Below are 22,904 nucleotides of genomic sequence, written 5' to 3'. Positions count from 1 at the left end.
TTCGCAATGATTACAGATTTAAGCTAAATGTGCGAAGAAATATTGATGAGGAAAAATTTAACAAAAATTTCTTTCCATATGATAAAAATATATTTTGTTGATAATATTCGTAGGCTAAAAGATTACATTTAGTGCTATTTGAATTTAGAATAATTAATTTGTTATTCACATAAACTCAGAACCAGTGCCAGAGCTCATATGGCTGCACCAGACAGCAGAATTTAGGTAAGACATTTTTTTTTTTAAATTTAGAGAAGCACTAAACAACAAAATTAAGGTATGACAAAATTTTTATTTAGAGTTTAGGGAAAGCATTAGGACCCAAAATTTAGGAGCAGCAAAAATTTTGTAGGAATTATTTATTCTGAACTCATATAAGCCTTAAACATGTGCAAGAAATAGATGTAAGTATAATATAAATAACTAATACAGTTCAGGCTTAATTATTACACAATCGAAGCAAGCTATAAATTTAGCAAAACAACTTGGCTTTTGTCACCAATCTCATGATACATAGCCAACAAAGTATAGGGGAAGCTATCAAGCTAGGCTAAAATTAAACTTTATTGATGCCAAGGAATTTAAGTTAATAAAGCAGATTGCACTCTTCCTTAATTTTCTGATTTGGTCCAGCTTATTATTTTTTGCAGGCTGTTGTTATTACAGCAATTTTATGAAAATTAAAGTTTTAACTTTCGATTGTGTCGAAAAGCGTTTCTAATTCTGGAGATGTAACAGGATCTACAAAGCGAAAGCATGTTTCGATGTCCATTAAGCAAAAGTTTGAATCGCTGCAAAAAATGGATAAAGGTGTATCCGTCTCATAATTGTGCAAGGAGTATGGCCTTGGAAAGTCAACTGTGTATGACATAAGAAAACAGAAAAAGGAATTTATTGTGGATTCTGGCTCTCCACTTGGAATGAATAACAGAAATATTATTCGTTATGCTAAAACTGACGATCATGACAAAGTGATGATTGAGTCACTGGGATGGTTGAGATGATGGGTCAGACAGCATTGCAGCGAGGGCATACCATTGATGCATTCAGTGCTAATGGCTCAAACCAAAATACAGTAAGACCCCGCTTAACGCTGTTTCGGTTTAGCGCTCTTTTATTTCAACCTGGGGATTCTCCGAAATTGTGCGGAGCGCTAGGTTTCCAAATAACATATCCGAAACAGTGTAGTTGTGTTTCTTGCTTTGTGGACGCATTTTTATCATTTGGAACATTTGTTGACATTATTGTAAGTTTAAATTTGTATAATACTATAACGATTAATACAGTGACAAATATTATGATCTTTAGTTTTTATCATGGGTGATAATAAAAAACAAGAAAAGAAAGCAACCAGAAAAAGCATTTCACTGGAAACTCAAATGCAAGTGATTAGAAGATTAGATTCTGGTGAACGTCAATCTCAAATTAGTGCTGCATTGATTTTGGCAACTTCAACAATAAGGACAATTCTTAAGAATAAAGAAAAAATACTGTCATCGGCAACTGCAACTACGTCAAGCTCTGCAACTAGAATTACCCGTTCTAGAAATAACATTATAGAGGAAATGGAAAAACGACTGTCTATATGGATTGACGACGAAATTGAACGCAATATGCCATTAAGCCAATCTATCATAATGCCTTCTTGACAAAAAGGCAGAAAATTGGAAACCCAGAATAGACTGAATGATCTGACTGAGAATTTTATTTGTTTTTAAAAGTATATGTGTTTATATTGTTTTTATTTTTGTAAGAAATAAATGTTTGATTTTATTTTTATTAAAAAAATTATTAAATTTAATGCCTAACCATTTTTTATCCGTCTTCCCCTAACCCCATTATTTACATGTTAAGATAGCCTCGCTTAGCGCTGTTTCGCATTACGCTCTACTTCGATGGAATGTATCCCCCGCGTTAAGCGGGGTCTTACTGTATTCCATGAAAAAATTAATTTGAAAAGTGAGTGCATATATTCGACAGGTTGGTTAACCAAAGTTAAAAATCGTCATGGTATAAGGCAATTAAAAATTTCAGGTGAAAAAGCTTCAAATGCTACTGATGCTAGTAAACAATTTGCAGCTGAATTCTTTGAACTCATTACTAGTGAAAAGTTATCTCCAAAACAAATTTACAATGCTGATGAAACTGGTCTTTTCTGGCAATATGTACCACAAAATACTTTGGCAATATCTACAGAAAAGGCTGTAACTAGTGTCAAATATTCCAAAGCGAGTCTAACAGCTTTAGCATGTGCAAATACTGCAGGAATACACTAGTGTAAACTTTTTGTAATTAGAAAAAAGCATTTAAAGGAGTAAATATTCTCCCCATTGTATATTGTGTAAATGACACAAGCATTAATGAATGATTGGTTTGAAAATCATTTCATACCTCGAGGTTTCGCAACATTTGGATTAGCTTGGTGTATCTGATGATGCTAAAATTGTCCTGATTGTAACTAACTGTTTGGCTCACACTTCACTTAAGTTTTAGTGAAAGATAATGTATCCATATTATTCTTTCCTTCAAACTGTACATCCATCATTCAGCCTAAGGATATTGGAATAGTGCCCGCAATGAAATGCAAATGTAAAGTAGCATTTTTAAAATCCATGTAAAATTGTAATTACTGAATTAAAAAAAATGTGAAATTGTAATTACTGAATTAAATTATTAAACTGTGTTAACTTTCAATCTCTGAAAAGAGGATTTAGGCTGATTTAAGTTGGAACATCCAGGTTGATCAGGAGATACTAATAGGACTCCTTTATCATATCTGTGTGAACAAATATCAGTTGGCATCCACAGGAAACAGTTTAATCTTCTGAAACACAGAACGTTAGGTTTTGCTCTGGCCCGTAAAACTTGGTGCACTTTCATATTACCTATAAATTTTGCTACTTCTTCTTTTAGACTTTCACGAAGTGTACTGAATTCATATTCTTTTATGGGTATTATTTCAATACTTTTAATATTTTCCTGTAGTTCAGAGACAAGTTGACTGAAGCATGAAATGCCTTTTTCCCTGGCCACTAGCACATGAGTAGTGCACTTCAAAGTTCCCCTGAGCCCATCTGGTGCACCTTTTCCATGCCTTGCTTCACTGTAATTCCAGGTTATTTCTTTGACAGATGAGAGGACAGATGGAAAGTGTGTGGTGATTAAATGAAACATCTTTCAGTTGCGATATTGTGTACTTTGTCCATCACTGAAGAAATGAATAGTTTTAAGCTAGGGACAAGGGTTTTCACACTTTTAAATACTGGACTCAAGTGGGTACAAATGGCAGTAGGATCATGTTTCAGATTTTCTGATAAGATACAGAATTACTTGGTAAGTACTGCAGTAGACAATTCATTTCTGTAGTAAACTATGACTGTGTGGATGCTTACTTGTTGGCGTGAACCACCAAAATGAAATGCCTGGATTTCCCTTGAGTATTTACACACGTAATTTTCAGAGAAATCCATATGGATTAACACTTCCTTGGGTTTCAATCGGTCTTTTATATTCTTCAGTTTTCTCTGCAGGTGTAAAATATTACTAATATGAACCATGAACTTTGGCATTTCTGATTGCAAGGCGTGAACCAGTTCTGCAGCAGAACAGTTAATCTGATCTGTAGAATGCTTTTTAACAGTTTTGGGAATTTCTTTTTTCAAAACGCATTTCTCGTATGACACTGTGTCATCTTCTGAATATTTTAAAAATTTAATCTTTTTGGTTTTACATTCATTGCAGTTCCTCTCTAAACATTTCTCAATAATTTCTTTAGTATCACAGCACAAACTTTTGTAAAGTTCATTTGGGGTTCTGTCAGAAATAATCTTCTGTTGCTTTAACGCACTCACCATGAATTTCATGTTCTCATGAAGGCTACATAAACATGCGTCTCGCTTACCTACCTGTTTCTGGACACACCAGAATGGATGAAGTTTGCAAAATGTACTGTAATGTACAAAATATTGCGTGTACTTACTGGAGAAAGCCTCGTAAAGGTTTTGCAAACTATCACTTAAGTAGCGTTTTTGTTTCTTCAAACCATTTCTACTTATTGTATCTTTCTTTCCAGGACAAAATGGGCTGCAAAACATAATGTGCTTTTAGCAATTTCCAGGACATAATGTGCTTTTAGCAATTTCTTGACTTTAGTATTTGGTGTATCATCTTTCCTTTTGTTTTGCTTTCCCTATAATATCTACTTTTATACTTGCTACATTTTGCTTTGTATGTTTTTAGTTCTTCCTCTAGTTTTTTTTTTATTTTCCTGTAAGCAGCTGACCTACTCTTGTTTACTTTTTTCCTACCACTTTCTTTTCTAGATTTTCCTGAAGAGTAACTGTTTGTAGATATTACATATATTGTGGCTGTGGAGATGATAAATTTTCTTGAGATTCTGTAGTTTCATTTAGGACTACAGATAATACAGGACTAGAAGAAGGACTGTCCACACTTAAGAAACGTTGAAAGAAATGTTTAATAAAATAAACAAATAAATATTAAGTTTTTTTTTTTTGTTGTTGTTGTTGTAAATTTTGATACTCTTTAGATCATAATTTCTCTTTATTTCATAAATTATGATTTCATATTTTTAATTGTATAATTTCTGAATGCCATCTTACCAGATTTAAATTGATGATCTATAATCCGGAATTGCTGAAGTCCCAACGAGTCTGGACTTTGTACTGTATTTGAAAATGTTTTCAAAATCATTAGCTAAAGGACATTTTTAGTTATATATGTTTGTATATGTGTAAGATAAAATACTAACTTTGATTTGTATTAATCTCTTATCTCTGAGTTTTAGTTTGGGTATTTCCCTTTTCCATCCTAAAATTCGTAAATGCTTATAATAAATCATAAATATGCTACATCTAATGCATGTCATATGATTCTTGCTTTATGTCAATCTAGTAATTTTAGATTAGGGCATGAAACTTATTATTAGTTAATAGGGACAGAGAAAAATGAGTCTAAATCATTTTGAACCAAACTTTCATTGTGACCAATTTGCTTCTGCTTCTCGGCTTAAGTAGACAGCTGCTGCACTGCTCTCTTCTTACCACAATGATATAAAAAAATATAAATAATTTATAATGGGTATAATTAGTGTGCCAAGTTATAGTTTGCAAATGTTTGGCTAAAATAAAAGTAATATTGTTTAAATCTGCTACAACTGCTTCTTATTGCATCCACATGCCTGCATGTCATTAAATCTGCCTTGGCTGCTACATTGTCTTCAACATCTACCTTCATCATCAATTATTTTCCAGTTTATTACACACACATGTATGTATAATTGCAGATGTGAATGAGTTTGTATGGTGATATTTGTTTTCTTGCTGATAACAGAAGCTTTAACTTGTAAACATTTTGAGTTGTGTAATGGTAAAAAATTCTAACACTGATACACATTTTAGTGATTTTTTATGCACTTACTCACTGAATTAGAATTAAGTTCCGTGGCAGCGATAAGATTACTAAACATTATCCAATATCACTAATGGAATTTTAATAAAAGTAAAATCAATGATTAAACCTCTAATAATAAGTACAGAGCAATCTTAATGGATATTTTAGATGAAAATTAATAAAAAAATTTTTTATAAATGTATCACTTTAAGTTTAAAAACCCGCACTGCATAAGATTAATAGAAATGTAGCATCCTGAACATAAGTCCTCATGTAAAAGTAACTTTATAGATATATTATTAATGATACATATGATGGACAAATAGAGAAAGAGAGTAATGTTAATCAAATAGCATGTTTAGGTAATCAAACAGTATATGAATTAATATGGCTGTCAAACAATCTGTAAAGGATCCCTTACTTTGAATGAAGCCAATTTCAGTCACGTTGGATAAAATCCAGAAGGATAAATACACTAATTATATATTCCTGAGGCTGAAATTTAAAAAATTCTTGAAAACAGTTAAAAAATCTTAACAAAGCATATATAAAATTATTTAAAACATATGAAAAGCTCTGTCATCAGCACATTTTTAGCTTATATTTTATCATAAAAATATAAAGCTGTATTAGCAACTGAAAAGAAGCAGCATTGGAAAAAGAAAAATATGTAGAAATTGCTTTGTTCAGTAGTACACTGAAGTGTGTAATTCATTCCACTTTCTGCAGAGTCCTTTTTGAAAATGAGGCAGTTGAGTCATAGAAATCAGCTCTTGAGAAAGACTGAATAGGAGAAACAAAATGTATACTATTGGAATGTTAAGCACTGATCTTCATCAGTAGGCACTGAAAGAATGTTTTCTACTTTTGGAGTTGTACACAAAAAATAGAAATTTTAATTTGGGCTGAAAAGTTAGCAAAACTTTTTTTCTTTTGGTTATAGCACTGGAAGCAGTGGGCAGTAAAGCAGAAAGTTATTAACTGTTCAGGAATTGCTATATATATTCTGATTTTTTTAATTTGTATTTATATGAAAGGTATAATTACAAAAGTTTTTTTGGCGGGGAGGGATCAAATATGTATAGTAAAGCATCGACACTTCAATGGGGAAACTTGGGCTTCGAAGTGACCACAGCACTTGTAGCAGTTGCGCTGTGGAAGCAAAATCAGTGGAACTGTGCATGCTCCTTTTCTTTCATTGGATATTCATTTTTCAGTCACTTTGGACATTCAGTCACATTTTTCAGTTATTGGATATTCAATCTGAATTTGTTCTACTCTTTTGCCCGCCACAGCTTTAAATCAGCTTTGGCCAAAATGCCATACCTATACTTTAACGGTTACACAAGCAAGAAGATTTTGTCAAAATCAGATTGAATAATTATCTACAGATTTCCTATAGAAGAGCAAAGGTTAGTACTTAATTATTTTACACTTTTGTTATTTGCATATTAGGGTAAAAGCTCAGAATGCGCTGCATAAACAAAGTTGAGAAGGTGGAGCTGTGTGACATCCATAAATGGGTAGGACTAAGCTTGTGATGTCAGTATGTATTCTGCATTTACGCTACTTGTATTTTCTATTTTCTGCTAAAAATAACAATAACAAATTGTTTAGTATTGTAAATTAACATCTAATTCTTTACTTTAAATTTACATTTCTTACAGTTTAGCTGAAAATAAGTATAATAAATTGTTAGTCCAAAGGGGCAATTTGCCCTGAAGGACTATTATTTATATTTAAAATTACCATGATACAATAAGCAAATTCTACCAATTATTAAAACAGTAAACAATGTTGCAGTCTGTTATACTTGTATTCATACAGCTTCAATATTTTCCAAGGTTTTTAAGCTTTAGCATTTATACATATTAAAAAAAGATTTTATCAAATTTTAATTTTATAATTTTTACAAATTACCGCATTGTTATGTAACGACATAATCCCTTACATGCCAGTAAGTAGACAACCTTCATTATTTTCTAAAAATTGTAAACTTTACATTAATAAAAAAGAAATATATTCTTTATTGCATATGAACATCATATCAGTTCCTTAAATTCCTAATTCATGTCATATTCTCTGTAGGCATACTAGCATTCTACACATAAATAAATAAAAAAATCTAATTTCTCACAATGAAAGAAAATAAATACTACTAATTTGGAATACAGTTAAAAGTCTTTAATCCGGAATGATCTATAATCCGGACCTCAAAGCTACAAACTTTTTGCGCATGCTCATAATACCTTTACTCATGCACATATGCGTTTATGCATCCGCATAATACTTTTACGCATGTGCGTTTAATGTATAATGGACAGTATAAGCTAAGCTAAAAACATCTAATTATATATTTCAGTTAATGTTGCAGATTGCATTGTTCTTTAATCTTCTAATTGGATCCGGCTTATTATTTTTTGCAGACTGTTAGAGCAATTTTATGAAAAGTAAGCTTGAACTTTCGATTATGTCAAAAAGAGTTTCCGATTCTGAAGCTGCCAAAGGATCTACAAAGCGAAAGCATGTTTCGATGTCCATCAAGCAAAAAGTGGAATTGCTGCAAAAAATGGATAAAGGGATATCTTTTGTTTCTCTAACCATTCCGAAATCTGTTTATCAATTTCACGCTCCTCTGCGGGAGGGGGGGGAAATGTCGTGGCGCGCAATTAACTGGAAGTTGATCTGTCAGCACTATCCTTATCTTCAGGGCAGATGTTTTCATTTTATTTGGCTTATAATTCCTTACTAAATGTAGTATTTCATCTCGATGTACTCCGTCTTTGATATGATTTAAATCAAATTCCTCGTTATAAGTATCACGAATACCCATCAAATAGTTTTCTGGTTGCAATTTTCTAATTTCGACTATGTGTAATCTATGCTTTACACATGTGCGCATTGAAAGAAATATTTAATAAAGTAAACAAATAAATATTAAGCTTTTTTTTGTAAATTTTGATACCCTTTATATCATAATTGCTCTTTATTTCATAAATTACAGTTTCATATTTTTAATTTTATAATTTCTGCATGCCATCTTACCAGATTTAAACTGATGATCTATAATCCGGAATCGCCGAAGTCCCGATGAGCCCGTCTTAAAGACTTTTGACTGTACTAAGCAGTGCTTCGGCTCGGCCAATTTGTGCAATGCTAGTAGGTGCCCGCGCGCGCGGAGCCCTACCCTCATCGAAAGATAGCCGATTTTCGAATGCGTAGAGTTCCACAAAGTGTGCATGGCATAGCAATTAGATGAAGTAGTCAAAATAGATGTGTAGATCTGACAGTATGTAATGGTAGAACAAGATATACGAGACCAAGATGAGACTGACACTACAGCTGTAGCTAGAACAACGTAGAGGCGAAGATAAGTGAATAGGCAGTGCGGAGTTAAAAAGAAATACACCAGTATTGCAGGAGAGTCCAAGAGTCCATAAGTGTGACACACTTAGAAATGATATTGATACAAATGGTAGCATTGAATTCACGGTGGATTGCCGAGTTCCTTATGAACCAAGGACAAGCCGCCGCCTGTCTTAGTACAATATTTTGAAGAGTTTGCAGTTTTTTAAAATTTGTATCACTTGCATATCCCCAGACAGGGCAGGCATATGTGATGATGGAACGTAACATGGCTTTGTAAATGAGTTTTTTCCTCGTGAAGAGAATTGCATCGGATTTTTCAACGTTGATTTTTATTTTCCAAGCTGTGAGCCAGGACTCCAGTGTGTGGATGTGATTTTGTAATGTATGGATGACTGAGCCGTGAGATGCATTTTGTGTTAGAATTGCTGTATCATCAGCATACATTGCTAGTTTAGTGTCATGGGTATGTGGAATGTTGTTCATGTAAATACTGAAGTAAAGTGGGCCTAAAATTGACCCTTGTGGGACCCCAGCCCTAATGGGCCTGGGGGAGGAGGTTTTGTTGTTAACACAAACGACGAAGTGTCGATCCATGAGATAAGAATAGGTGATGTGAGTGATGTAGTATGGGAAACCCAGGTTTATGATTTTGTGCATGAGGCCCTCCAGCCAGACTCTGTCAAAGGTCTTTGCGACATCTAAGAAGATGGCCCCTGTAATGGATTTTTCTTGTAGGCCCTGGGAAATCAGTTCCGTCACACGATACAGTTGCTGGTTGGTAGAATGTTTCTTCTTGAATCCATGTTGTTCAGCGATCAGGAGATTGTTGTTAAGGTGTTGCAGTAAGCGTTGCTGGATGAAGTATTCTGCAACTTTGCTTGTGGAAGACAAAAAGCTGATTGTTCGATAAGAAGCAGGATCAGAAGCTGGCTTGTTGGGCTTTAATATTGGAGAGATCACCGCCGTTTTCCATGGAGTTGGGAAGTGGCTGAGGTTCAACATGTCATTAATGACCTTTGTCAGCTTCAAAATCATGAGGACTCCCATGCACTTGAGCATTTTATTGCTGATTAATCAAGGCCAGGGCTTTTTTTTTTTTTTTTTTTTTTTTTTTTTTTTTTTTGTATTGAGTCTGCAGATATAATCATAGACCTCTGAAGGTCTGACAGGAGGAATGTCGTTCATGTGGGGTTTTGAGAGGAAATTTGTTAATGTCAGTGAGATACAAGGTTTTCTGTTTCTGGGTGGGATATGTTGTTAGTGCATAAATGAGTAGCATAGTGATCAGCAAGTGACTCAGCTTTCTCAGTTTTTGTGTAGGCAATTCCTTGAGGGATCTTCTGGTGAGAGTGAAGACAGATAAACAGCCCAGTCGTGGTCTGTTTGTTTACGTGTAAGGGCCCTGACTTAACGATTGAGTTGATTGAGGAGTGCTGTATCGGAAGGGTATCTTGACCGCTGCCATGCCTTCCTTGCAGCGCTTCTACTTTGGATCAGTTTTTTGATTTCAGTATTAGGTTTTTCATTTCTTTTCACAGGTGCAAGTTTGCTGTTATTTTTTAGAGCAGTCTGGAGTTCAAGAATGAAATTATTGACAATAGCATCTAACTCATCGCCTGTATGTGCTGTTGGAATGTGTTTTGTTGTGTTGTCTAAGGCTTTGGTAAATCCAGACCAGTTGGTTATGAAGGTCTTTTTGTGTGATGTATTACAAATAGAGATATCAAGGTCCATAAGAACTGGATTATGATCTGATGACAGCTCATTTAGGCTGTTAACAGATTTAAAGGTACAGCCCTTGAGCAGAAAAAAGTCGATGACTGCAGCAGATCTTCTGTCGTAATGTGTTGGGGTTTATGGAGCTGCGATTGTAATTCCGGCCTTAGTGGCAAAACGGTGAATTACGTTTCCTAGGAATGAGTTATTATTGCAGTTCCGCTCGCAGTGGTATGCATTAAAGTTTCCATCTAATATGACTTTAGTGTTAAGTTTGGATAATGCATCAAAGTCCTGCGTAATATTTACATGAGATCTTTTGTTGGATGGAACATAGGCAGAGATGAAAGTGACTGGACATGTGATGAGTGGAGTGATTGTGATAGCTAGGGCCTCTATGGCTAAAAGCTGTGGCAATGCTGTGTGATAGTGGGCGATGGAGCGCTTAACTAGTAATATTAAGCCCCCTCCAGGGTGTTGATTTATTCTTCTGCAGTCAAGCCGATAGAGCACATAGTTGGCAATTTCAAAATTAACTGCAGGTACAAGCTTGTGTTCCTGTAGGAGTAAAACATTAGGACTATACTCATTTACAAAAATACATAATTCATCAATTTTGTGGTTTAAGCCATTTGCGTTCCATGTAATCACACGAAAGTTACAGTCCATAATTATATGAATTAGATATCCCGTGGATTTCCTCAAAAATTAGATGCAATATTTGCATCTTATCTAATAAGTTGTTACATTTTCTTTGTACTCATACTATCAAGTGCAATTACGATAGCAAACATTATGTACTAAAATACTGAGGTTAAAGTTACTTATAGGATCAAAATTTTGCTACTGTTGAGTAGATCATTGGACTATCAATATTTATCGTAAATCAGAAAGCATTATCAACATATCAAAACCAAGCAATTAAAAATACGATTTAAATAGAAAAAGATGTCTAAAATATAATTTACAATTAAAACAAAAATACAAATTTAAAATACACAAGCAATATATTAAACATTGCACATAAAATACGTTACATTACTGCTCAGCATTACACACAACCTCACTTTGCCGATGTGCACAACGATCAGTATTCGCTCGAAAAACATCAAAGAATTGCGCAAACTTGGTGTCCATGTACACATCAATCTATTTTTACTTATAAAAAATTGGAGAATTGCACAAACTCGGCATTGCTTACTACCTTGACTTTGTCGATGTACACATCGATATATTTTCACTTAAAAAACATCAGAGAATTGCACAAACTCGCCATCGTGCACAACCTTGGCATTGTGCACTATATTGACTTTGCCCATGAACACATCAATCTATTTTCACTTAAAAAAATTGTATACATCAATGTGTTTGTGTAAATTGCACAAACTCGGCATTGCAAATTGCCTTGGCTTTGTCCATGTACACATTGATCTATTTTCACTTAAAAAACATCAGAGAATTGCACAAACTTGGCATTGCACACTACCTTGGCTTTTCCCATGTACACATTGATCTATTTTCACTTGAAAAAAAATTGGAGGATTGCACACACTCGGCATTGTCCATTATATTGGCTTTGCCCATATGTACATCAATTTATTTTCACAGAACAAAATCAGAGAATTGCAGAAACTCGCGCATAACCAACTCGAGCTGTAAAAAAATTGTTTCCAGAAAAATGACACAAAACGAAAATAAAGCTACCAGAATAAAGTAATTACCGAACATCCAAATTGCGATATTTAACAACCATCCGATATTTAAGTCAATAATTATAAATGAAACTTACTTTCAGTCCTCTCCTTTTGCAGAATATATTGCAATCAAATTTTTCTCCATACACCACTCAGTCCTGTTTTTTTATCTTTTCGTTCCAACTGATAGAAAAAAATCCAGATTCAGATAATCATCCATTTTGCAAAAAGCACCGAATCAGACACGCTCATCAATAATCAAAATGTTTTTTAAGCAAAAGAATTCTTTTCTTTATTTTGAGCAGTTACAGGTGTAATTTTTAAATCATGCATTCAATATTTCCAATCATTTGGTATCTTAATTATACATTTTTGAGAGATAAACTTGTTGCATTAAACGCTAACAGTACCACACAACACACATAGATTTATAATTAAAAAAAATCTTGCGCAGAACATTATAAACCTAACATTTCAACTCAGTTAAAATATAATTTAATTTTTCACTAATATGAAGCTATAGCATACCTATAACTTGTTTTTAAGAAGAGGCATAGTCTAAGACAAGTGAACAACGTATCGACTGGTGCAGTGTATTCTAGGATTGAGTCTGGAGTTTAGAAATGTGATTATATTTCATTGTGACCATAATTTTATCATACATGGCATGGTTTATATATAACTGTGTCCATTAAATCTATTGGTTTACCATACACTGCAAAAAAATTCATATGATTTTACTGTAAGCATTTTATCAACAGCATTTAATCTTACAAAGGTGACTTGCATTAAAAATAAGTATTTCAATAATGTTTTTTATTTTATTTTTCTAGTAATTTTTTTAATGAAAAATGTACTGCGTTTAAAAATGGTTTTAAATACTGAATCATTTAACACTTTAATGCATCTTTTCCAGGTTTTATTAATTTATGTGATATAAAAAATTCATAAGTTGTTGTCTTAAAACTGATACTTTTGAGAACGAAATTTTTTAAGAATAAAGTTGCTCCAAAAATTATAAAAATTTTCCTCAAAATGCACCCTGCTGTATTTATCAAAAAATAAATGATCCAAATAGTTTGTCTGAAATCCTCTAAAATATTAATTATTTTCAAAATGAGAAAATGATGTAATATGTGCTATTTTAATGGTGATCACTCATCAGACATTTATCCTCATCACTTCCATCAAAATACATATCTTTGACAACCTCTTTTGCTATATTTATACGTAATTTTTTTTTTTTCGTATCACTCTGATGCAAGCATTTTCATGTTTCTCTGTCAGTAATTCTTGGATCTAATACCCAAAATGATCATAGAGAACAACTTATTAATTTTTATAGCAAATAAATTAGTAAAAGCTGGAAAATGTGCATTAAAGTGTTAAATGATTCAGTATTTAAAACCATTTTTAAACCCAGTACATTTTTCATTAAAAATATATATATATTTTAAATAAAAAAAATTACTCAAATGCTTATTTTTAATGCAAGTCACCTCTGCATAATTAAATGTTGCTGATTAAATGCTTACTGTAAATAATATCAATTTTTTTACAGTGTATGGTAAACGAGTAGATTTAATGGATAGCGTCATATGAACCAAATAATCACATTTCTAATCCGCTTACAAATAACAAAAGTGTAAAGTAATGAAGTACTAACCTTTGCTTTTCTATAGGAAATCTGTAGAAATGTCTGATTTTGAACTTTTTTATTCGATATTCCAAACAAATCTGCGAAAGTTACAACTTAAATTTTTTGGAAGAGAGAAAAATTAAAAAAAAAAAAAAAAAAAAAATTTAAAATTAAATAGATACACTATTCCTTCAGATATAAATTAATCGAATTAATTTAGTAATTCCATTAGTTTCAGGTCATTGAATTGAGGAGGAGGAGGGGGTGAGGGTTTTAGTTAACAGTGCAAGCACTACAAACTGTATTGGCGCTGCAGTTGGCAGCAGGTTGTAGTATGTGAGTGCTGACATTTCTCTTGAAGCAACTTTCAGAGGGATTGGTTTGTTTATTAATATGCATGATATGTAAGATTGTATTTAACTGTTTAAAATGACTGAGTTTAAAATTCTTTAAAATGAATGATACTTTTTGGTATTACAGTCAAAAGTCGTTAATTCGGACACCCATAATCCGGAATGATCTATAATCCGGACCTCAAAGCTACAAACTTTCTGCACATGCGTCGCTTTGACGCATGCGCGTAAGACCTTTACGGCTGCGAATATGCTTGTGCGCATGCGCAAAATACGTTTGCGAGTGCGCGTTTAATGTATAACGGGTGGTATAAGCTAAGCTAAAATTATCTAATTATGTATTTCGGTTAATGTTGCAGATTGCGTTGTTCCTTAATCTTCGAATTGGATCCGGCTTATTATTTTTTGCAGACTGTTAGAGCAGTTTTATAAAAGTAAGCTTGAACTTTCGATTATGTCAAATATAATTTCTGACATATATTTATTAATATGTAAAGGATCTACAAAGTGAAAGTATGTTTCGAAGTTCATTAAACAAAAAGTGGAATTGCTGAAAAAAATGGATAAAGGCATACCCTTTCTTTATCTAAACTTTAACGTTTGTTTATCTAAACTTTGTTTATCTTTAACGCCACGGCGCGCAATGAATTGGAAGTTGATCTGTCAGCACTATCCTTATCTTCAGGGCAGATGTTTTTATTTTATTCGACTTATAATTCCTTACTAAATGTAGTATTTCATCTCGATGTACTCCGTCTTTGATATGATTTAAATCAAATTCCTTGTCATTATAATTCGAATCCGATAGCAAGGAAAGTAACAGAGGTTATTGAAAACGAAAAAATTTTAATTGACAAATTAGTTGGTAGACACAGCAATTATAGGACTTGAACAGCGGAACTTTGTAACTGAACAAGAAATTATGTCTGTTTATAGAATTAAAGAGAATGTATTATCGCATAAAAAACGAAGCAACTTAAACAACTTACATTGAAAGAAATGTTTAATAAAGTAAACAAATAAATATTGAGCTTTTTTTTTTTTTTTTTTTTTTTTTTTGTAAATTTTGATACCTATTAGATCATAATTGTTCTTTATTTCATAAATTACGGTTTCATATTTTTAATTTTATAATTTCTGCATGCCATCTTACCAGATTTAAACTGATGATCTATAATCCGGAAAAATCGATAATCCGGAATCGCCAAAGTCACGACGAGTCTGGATTAACGATTTTGACTGTAGTAACTTTGAAGTTACTAATGCCAAAAAGCTGCCAAGATATTTCATTTTATTTTATGCTACTAATTAATAAAATTATATACAATTTATATGATCTATAATTTTTAATTATATGAATTTATGAGTAAAAATATGTATTAAGCTATTTAAGTTGATCTAATTAGAGTTTTTTTTTTTTTTTTTTTTTAAATTTCTAATTGAATGTTACAAGACAATTGAACATAAATAAAATACAAAACAAGGACAAGAAAATTGACATCAGTATATCTATAAATTCAGGGTATTCTTTGCCGGCCAGTAGCTTTTCCAAATCAAAATGTGAGGAAGGGCAGGTTATTTGTGGAGATGCGGCCAGTCCATGTCTTTTTGTGGATTGCATAAGGATCAAAGTGAGTCAGGAGCAATACTGATGCATTGAATGCACTTACAAAGGCTGTCATGGCCAGATATAAGATGGAATAATACAATAGTTTTTTTTTTTTTTTTTTTTTTTTTACTAGGCCATTCAGGTACTTTCCAAATCTGTCTAAACCTTAATTTATTTCTATTTATGTCTGCGAGTTCTTAAAAAATGGGGTCTCTGAAGGTTTTCTTAACTATTGACTTAATGGAGTTGTAGGGAGTGATGAGACAGTGATGTTTGAAGAACAGAAGCTCTTATCTTATCCAAGAAATCGGCAACTTCACAACCCTGAACTTCACAATGGGAAGGAATCCATTGAAGTACAACCATCTCTGTCATTATTTGAGAGCCAGTTAAGATGCTGAAAACAGCAATTAACAGTTAAAGAGCAGGACTCGCTGCTCTCAATAGCTTGAAGGGCACATCTGGAATCTGATAAGAACATGGTTACATCATTTATCATTATACTCACATATTCAAAAAGGAGGGTGTAGTTTTATTGAACAATTTGTGTACTTGTTCTATTGTGAGAATTGTTGTCTGTTTTGCAAACCTAAAGTATAGTTTTCCCTGATTTTCATATATTTCAGCACAAAATAAACCTGGCTTAGATGATTTTAGATTTTGTTCAAAGAAACAGACCTTCTTCTAAAGAAATTTGAAAAAGCTCTCAAAAGAATGAAGAACTTTGAAAGGATCAGCATTCTGCTGAGGTAAAAATATTAATCTTATTTCTGTGGACTTTGATAACTACAGAGATGTGACATCAAATACTATATAATGTGGTATACACTACAGCTCCAATTCGTTACTAAAATTGTTACTTCTTGATAATGACTTATAAATTATTCGACTGTACTTATCACAATTTATAATCTTGTTACTTGTTAGAATCTAGCACCATGCATTTTGACAGCTTCACCTAACGCTGACCAAAATTTATGTTTGATACAATCCCATTTTATGAATCAATAAGGATGTGCCATCACATTGCAGTCATGGTCCTTTTCTCTCTACATTTTTATAAATGAATAATTATCATCAGCAATCATGAGTGTTCATGAAAACACTAATTTTGATTGTATTTTAAAAGCATGCTGCTGATGAAAACTCAATTAAACATATTTTAGGTAAATTATTGGAAATCTGTACAGTTTTGCCAAACTTACAGAGGTTTTCATGGTTGAGAAACTTTGATAGGTTGACTATCTATGCTAAATTCCATGTTTTTTGTTAAGGTAAACCATGTTGAGCAATAGCCAAATAGTATCTCAAATAAAAGCTACGCGACTTTTTACAATGCTGAACATAAATATGGTATATAAAATTGTTTATTATTTCATATTTTGAAGATCCTGGATCCTTAATTAAAGTCTGATCATGAAATATGAATGATTTGCCCTTTTTTCAGGTGTTAATTTTCTTGTAAAAATATAAACAAGCCTGTTTTATATATATATATTTGTATATATAGTTTTAAGACATATAATTTTCGTAGCATGATGAAATGTTAATTAGGTCTGAAACAAACTGATGACCATTTGTCAAACATGCCAACTAAATTTTGCTTAAAAATTAAGAACTAAAAACTGTAATTGAACTTTTGGGAGATGCAATTTTTAATGTGTAGTTATATTTTAATTAAAATTAAAAAAGTATTTTAAATTATTGATTATTCTCTCCTTAGTTACCTTCTCCTGATATAACAAAGAAGAAAAGTAAAAGAAAAAGGCAGAAGCTTTCAAATTTAAATGAAGATTACAATCATGTTTTGCAACCAACTGAGACTCAGATATGCCATGTTCTTAACACTAAAACAAAAAATGAAACATCAGGTTCTAATTATTTAAATACTAAAAAACAAAAAAATGATACTTTTAAAAGTTATTTGGGTAGTAGTGGAGAAATCCTATTATCCAAAGTTAAGAAAAATAATTTGCATGAAAAGAGAAAATTGGAAAATGAATGCAGAAACAGAATAGACTTACTGCCTTCAGAACCTGCTTCATCTTTGCAAGGAGATAAATTATCTTTAAAGAAGAAGAAAAAGCAAACTTCAAAAACTGCTTCACTTAGAGGTATGAATTCAACTAATTCAAAACATGATAAAAATAATATAGAGCCTGAGAAGGTAAATAAGTGGAATAAAAATATACTAAAATCAAATAAACTAAAGAAATCATCCCCAGCCTCAGAAATAAAAAGAGTAACTATAGCTGTGGAATTTCCAAATGAAGATTTTGAACTAATAGAGGAGATTAAAAATAGTTCTATATATAAAGAATTACAGAATTTTACAGGACAACAGCAGTTTTTCAAACAAATTGATTCAAGAAATAATGTCTCTGAATCTTCTAATGACAAGGAGCACATCCCAGATGTAAATGAGAATGAAGTTCAGATGATATCTATAAAACAAACAAGTCAATCAATAACAGAGAATGAAACTAAGAATAGTAATTTTGATGGAAAGAAAAAATTAAAAAATAAATTTAAAAACATAACATCATTCCACTCAGAACCAATTACTATGTTGCATGGAGGTAAATTATCTTTAAACAGGAAAAAAAATAAAAAGAATCAAGTTTTAAAAACAGGTGTTGATGATGCAATGAGAAATGTAGTTTTAGCTAATTTGAAAGATGGCAAAAATAATGTACAACTTAAAACAAGTAAGCATAGTAAAAAAACATCATGCACAAATGACATAAAGAAAATATCTCAAGGCTCAAAGGACAGTGGTGTAACTGAAGCTGCAAAACTTTCAAATGAACGTATTGAGATAACAGAGGAGGTTAAAAGTAGTTGTAACATAGTGCAGAATTTTTCAAGGAAATTACAGTTTCCAAGACAAATTAATTCAAGTTGTAATTTCTCTAACTCTTCTAATGAAGGATTCTTGGATACTAGTGAAAATAAATTGCAAATGACGTCTCTAAAACATTGTTCAAGTCAGTCAGCAATGGAATGTAAAACTGTCCCTGAAACAAGTCTATATAAAAATAAGAAAAATAAAGCAACATCTTTTATAAACAAAGCACAAAAAATGTTAAGTGCTGCAAAATTTAGGTATTTGAATGAAAAATTATATACTGGATCTGGAAGAGATGCATATGAATATTTTCAGAATAATTCTGATGAATTTGAAGATTATCATTCTGGATATAAAATGCAAGTCCATAAATGGCCCATGAATCCTGTCGATTTAATTATCCAAGATTTACGTAAATTGTAAGTTGAATCAGTATTGATTTTTAAAATGTTATAAAATGCTAAAATTTTTTAAATTATTTATTTTAAAATTTATTACTATTCCTATTAAAATTTGTTATTTATTCCTTGAACAAAATTTTTAATTTATATATACTCATATCTTCCTTTAAAAATATTTTGTATCTATTTAAATTCTGTCAGTGTATTAGATGAAAGATTCAGCTGAAATGCTCAATGTATTTCAAGAGATCAACAGACATTATTTTAGCAATGGAAACATATATCTTGCTCACTTCTGAAAAGAGAGCTTGTCATTTGTCTTTTAAAATGCATCGAGCAGGCGTACTATAAATTAATGTTATGGATGGAAATGAGAATGCAGATGTACTTCTGCAAACGTGAAAATACTGCTGAATTTTACTTCTTTAAATTAGAGTGCATTTTTACATTTTTAATTTAACAGTAATTTTAAATATTGGGCAGTATTAAAATTTAGGTTTGAAATTTACCATATTTAAATTTAGTGCAGTTTTATATCAAGAATGTTAAAAATTAGTAGACTTATTCATTTTTGTTATTGGTATTTAAATAAAAAATTTATTAGAATTTAAATATTTATATATTAAACTGATTGTGTTTCTTTGGTTGTTATTTCATTTATATTATAAAATTTTCAATTAAATAATATAGGTATTAAATAATATTTTAAGCCTTTGGATACAGAATGCATTAACATGCTTTAAGAGATTAAATCAAAATTATAAATTAAAAATTTTAATTGAAATAAATGTATTCTGTAAGGAATAGAATATGTAGCATATTATGCAAATGCAAATGAACTTAGTTTGTAGTTGCATTTGTAAATATTTAAAAGCACATGTATGTGTAAACACATATAAAAATAAAGTTATAAAACATAGACAATGAATGATTATAATGAAAAAAAATACACATTGTAATGATATTTATGATCATTGCCTGTTTACTTATGATTGGGTATATTTTATTTTCATATGATCAAGAATGTATTAACTGAATGTTTAAATACTTTTATGCTTAATTATATTTGTTATTCTTAGATCTGAAAATGCAGTAATAGCTGATATGGGATGTGGTGACGCTAAAATTGCTCAAACATTTACAGATAAGACTGTCTATTCATTTGACTTGATAGCACTGAATGAATTTGTAACACCTTGTGATATATCTAAGGCAAGTACTGATATTTTTATCTTCAAGACCTATTTATGAAAATAGTTAAATCTATGTATTTCCATACAAATGATATGTGGTTTTACATAGTAGGCTCTTTAAGATAATCAGAAATAAAGAACACAAATCTTTGGTAATTCAGTAGTTGGATCTCTGATGTAGAGATTGAGAAAATCTGAGTTTCATTTGTAGGTTAAACAAAATTTTTAAGTGCCTGGGAAAAATGCAAGTCTTGGAAAAGTAGATTTGTTTCCTCATATATGTTGCATATGGTCTATGACTAGATTACCATATTTTTGGGAAGGTAATCGAGGATATTTTATGAAAAATTAATTTTAATGTTAAAAAATGTCTACAACTTGTGTAAGTGTTAAGCCATGTTTCCCATAGGCATCCGCAAGGGTGGGGAGAATCACAGTATAAAATTTCCTGACTTTTCCCATACTTTTTTGGTCAGTTTTTTTTTAATTCCCTACAATTTCCAGGTTTTCCAGGTAGCGTGGAAACCCTGATTTCAGCAAGTGACTAAAATAAATATCCTAGCAAGGATCCGCAAGGGTCGCAAATGCCCCATTAACTATTATTAGTTAATATAACTTTCAAATTTCATGCAATTTTCTCTGGCATACTTATGAAACTAATTCTAGCAGTATTATGACATACCATCAGGAAATTTAGTGCACATATTTTTTACTTATGTCTGTTGCTAAATAAATATAAAATACTTGAATTTTTTTTTAAATATCATTAAATAAATTTTGTTCCCTTAGCTGTAAAATGGCCACAGAAAAGACATTTTTTAATCCCGATTGGGCAGATTTTAATCTCAATCCTCAGTGGAGAAAGCAACTCCTATTGTAGTTATAAAAGTGATACTTTGGGGATATATATATATCTATATCTAAAGTCATATATAATTGGAAAATTTTTGTGGTTTCAAGTGGTGACATAATTAATTTACCTTCAGCACAGACAATGTGCACTATGCAGATAGACTGGAATTTTCTTGAGAAATACACCTGGAAAAGTTGGGGAATTTCATTCTCCTGTTTGAAAAAAATGTGTTTTTAGATTGATAGATGAGTTTTTGTGTTGATGTGTGCATTGTATTTTACTAATGAGTCTTTGATTTTAAAAATAAAATGAAAATTTACTGATATAATTATTTTTCTCCAATCTTTGCCTCTCTTCTCAGACAAATTTTTTGCGGATGCCCATATTGCTTTTTATATAACAAGCAGAATTGGTATAAAAAATTATAATTGACGGAGCTTTATCAACAAAATACCTGAGAGTTAAATTGCATACATTCTGCAGCAGATTTGTTGTGGAAATGTAGATAGTTTGGAGGCATATTTATGAAATTACTCATCAAGATTCAAAAATTACCTTTATCTGAAAATAACTCCATTCTAGTAAAAACATGAAAATTTCAATGGTTGAGCTTCCCAAACCCCATTCTTCTATAAATTAATTCTTTTTCAACTTTTATAACCATTCATTTAAAAGATCCAAACTTTTTTTTTTTTTTTTTTTTTTTTTTCAGTTCAGCCTTGTATGTAATGGTGAATCCAAGACTGTCCAGGCCAATCCTCATGCCTGGTAATCCTGGTTATGATACATCTAATGTCAATTTAGAAAGTAAGACAAATTCCTGAAGTTCAAATAGAAATTGAAAATGGTTGTTCAGCTTTGATGGATTCTTCAGCTTAGCACGCAACAAGACTTAATTTATACAAAAATATGCAGAGCATGAGCTCTGAATGTCTATTTTCATGGTGGCTTATAAATCCTTCTAAACTATTTAAAATACACAATTTTTTAAATTTATTTTCAGTTCTAGGTTTTTAAAATTATAACATTAGAAATCTGAATAAAATTTTAATTTTTGTGTTTTATTAGAATTTAAAACCTAGACTGTTGTCTCGCACTCTCATTGACAGATGATATCATTTAGTGAACTCTCGATCTATAAACTAATGCTAACTTGCACAGTTAATCTGTGCATCATTTGAAGGTCATGACATCATATCAATCTGAGCATCTTTTGATCTTTTTAGTATGTTCATGTACTTGATTATTAAATTGATAAACATTTTAATTCCATTACTTTAATCTTATATTTGTAATTTTATTAATTAAAGTTATTCATAAAATTAGTAAAAATTCTTTAAGCTCTCTTTATTGCACTTTTTTCCTGGAAGGGAGGCATGATTTAAAATGTATAGACATGTGCTTTACCCAGCATACAATAAACTCAAACCATGAAAGCAAAAGCATACAGAAAGATGAAATGTAGTTTTTGGTTAAATAAGTTTCAATTAAAAAAGTAATTATTTAATGAATTGCTTTATATTCGGTCTACCGGAAAGTTCTGTCCGTTTTTGGAATAACACAAAATACAAATTTTTCTTACTATCAATAAACTTTATTAAATAATATAATTGCCATTATTATTAATGACCTCTTGCCAGTGTGAGGGCAATTTGTATATCCCATTTTTGAAAAATGTTGTATCTTTGGATGCGAAAAATTGAACCAGTGCTTTTTTTATATCTTCTTCATTTTTGAATGTTTTGCTCTTCAAAAAAATTTTCAAGGATGAAAAGTGATTGTCGGAGAGTGCTAAGTCCGGGAAATATGATGGATGC

At 31.4% G+C, this 22,904-nt stretch overlaps 1 protein-coding gene across 3 annotated transcripts in view; it reads left to right on the top strand.

Moving 5' to 3' along the window:
• Positions 1–22,904, top strand: part of LOC118184775 (uncharacterized) — a 46,733-nt gene that overhangs the window by 9,454 nt on the left and 14,375 nt on the right. Inside the window, exons 2-4 of one of the 3 annotated variants that reach the window (XR_004757482.2) lie at positions 17,516–19,059; positions 20,121–20,253; positions 21,800–21,855. Coding sequence is in view for 2 of the 3 variants with exons in the window: in XM_085818757.1 (XP_085674883.1) it covers positions 17,516–19,059; positions 20,121–20,253; positions 21,800–21,859 (1,737 nt within the window). In the remaining variant the exon portion in view is untranslated. Of the gene's footprint in view, positions 1–17,515; positions 19,060–20,120; positions 20,254–21,799; positions 21,895–22,904 lie in introns of all 3 variants that reach the window. The other 2 variants (XM_085818757.1, XM_035354499.2) reach the window with 2 other exon arrangements.

Source organism: Stegodyphus dumicola, chromosome 6, assembly GCF_044657685.1.
Source record: "Stegodyphus dumicola isolate Sdum_Otavi_A_Nest chromosome 6, ASM4465768v1".
NCBI classification, from domain to species: domain Eukaryota; kingdom Metazoa; phylum Arthropoda; class Arachnida; order Araneae; family Eresidae; genus Stegodyphus; species Stegodyphus dumicola.
Note: the sequence above shows the minus strand (reverse complement) of the source record. Positions and strands in the feature narration are given on the sequence as shown.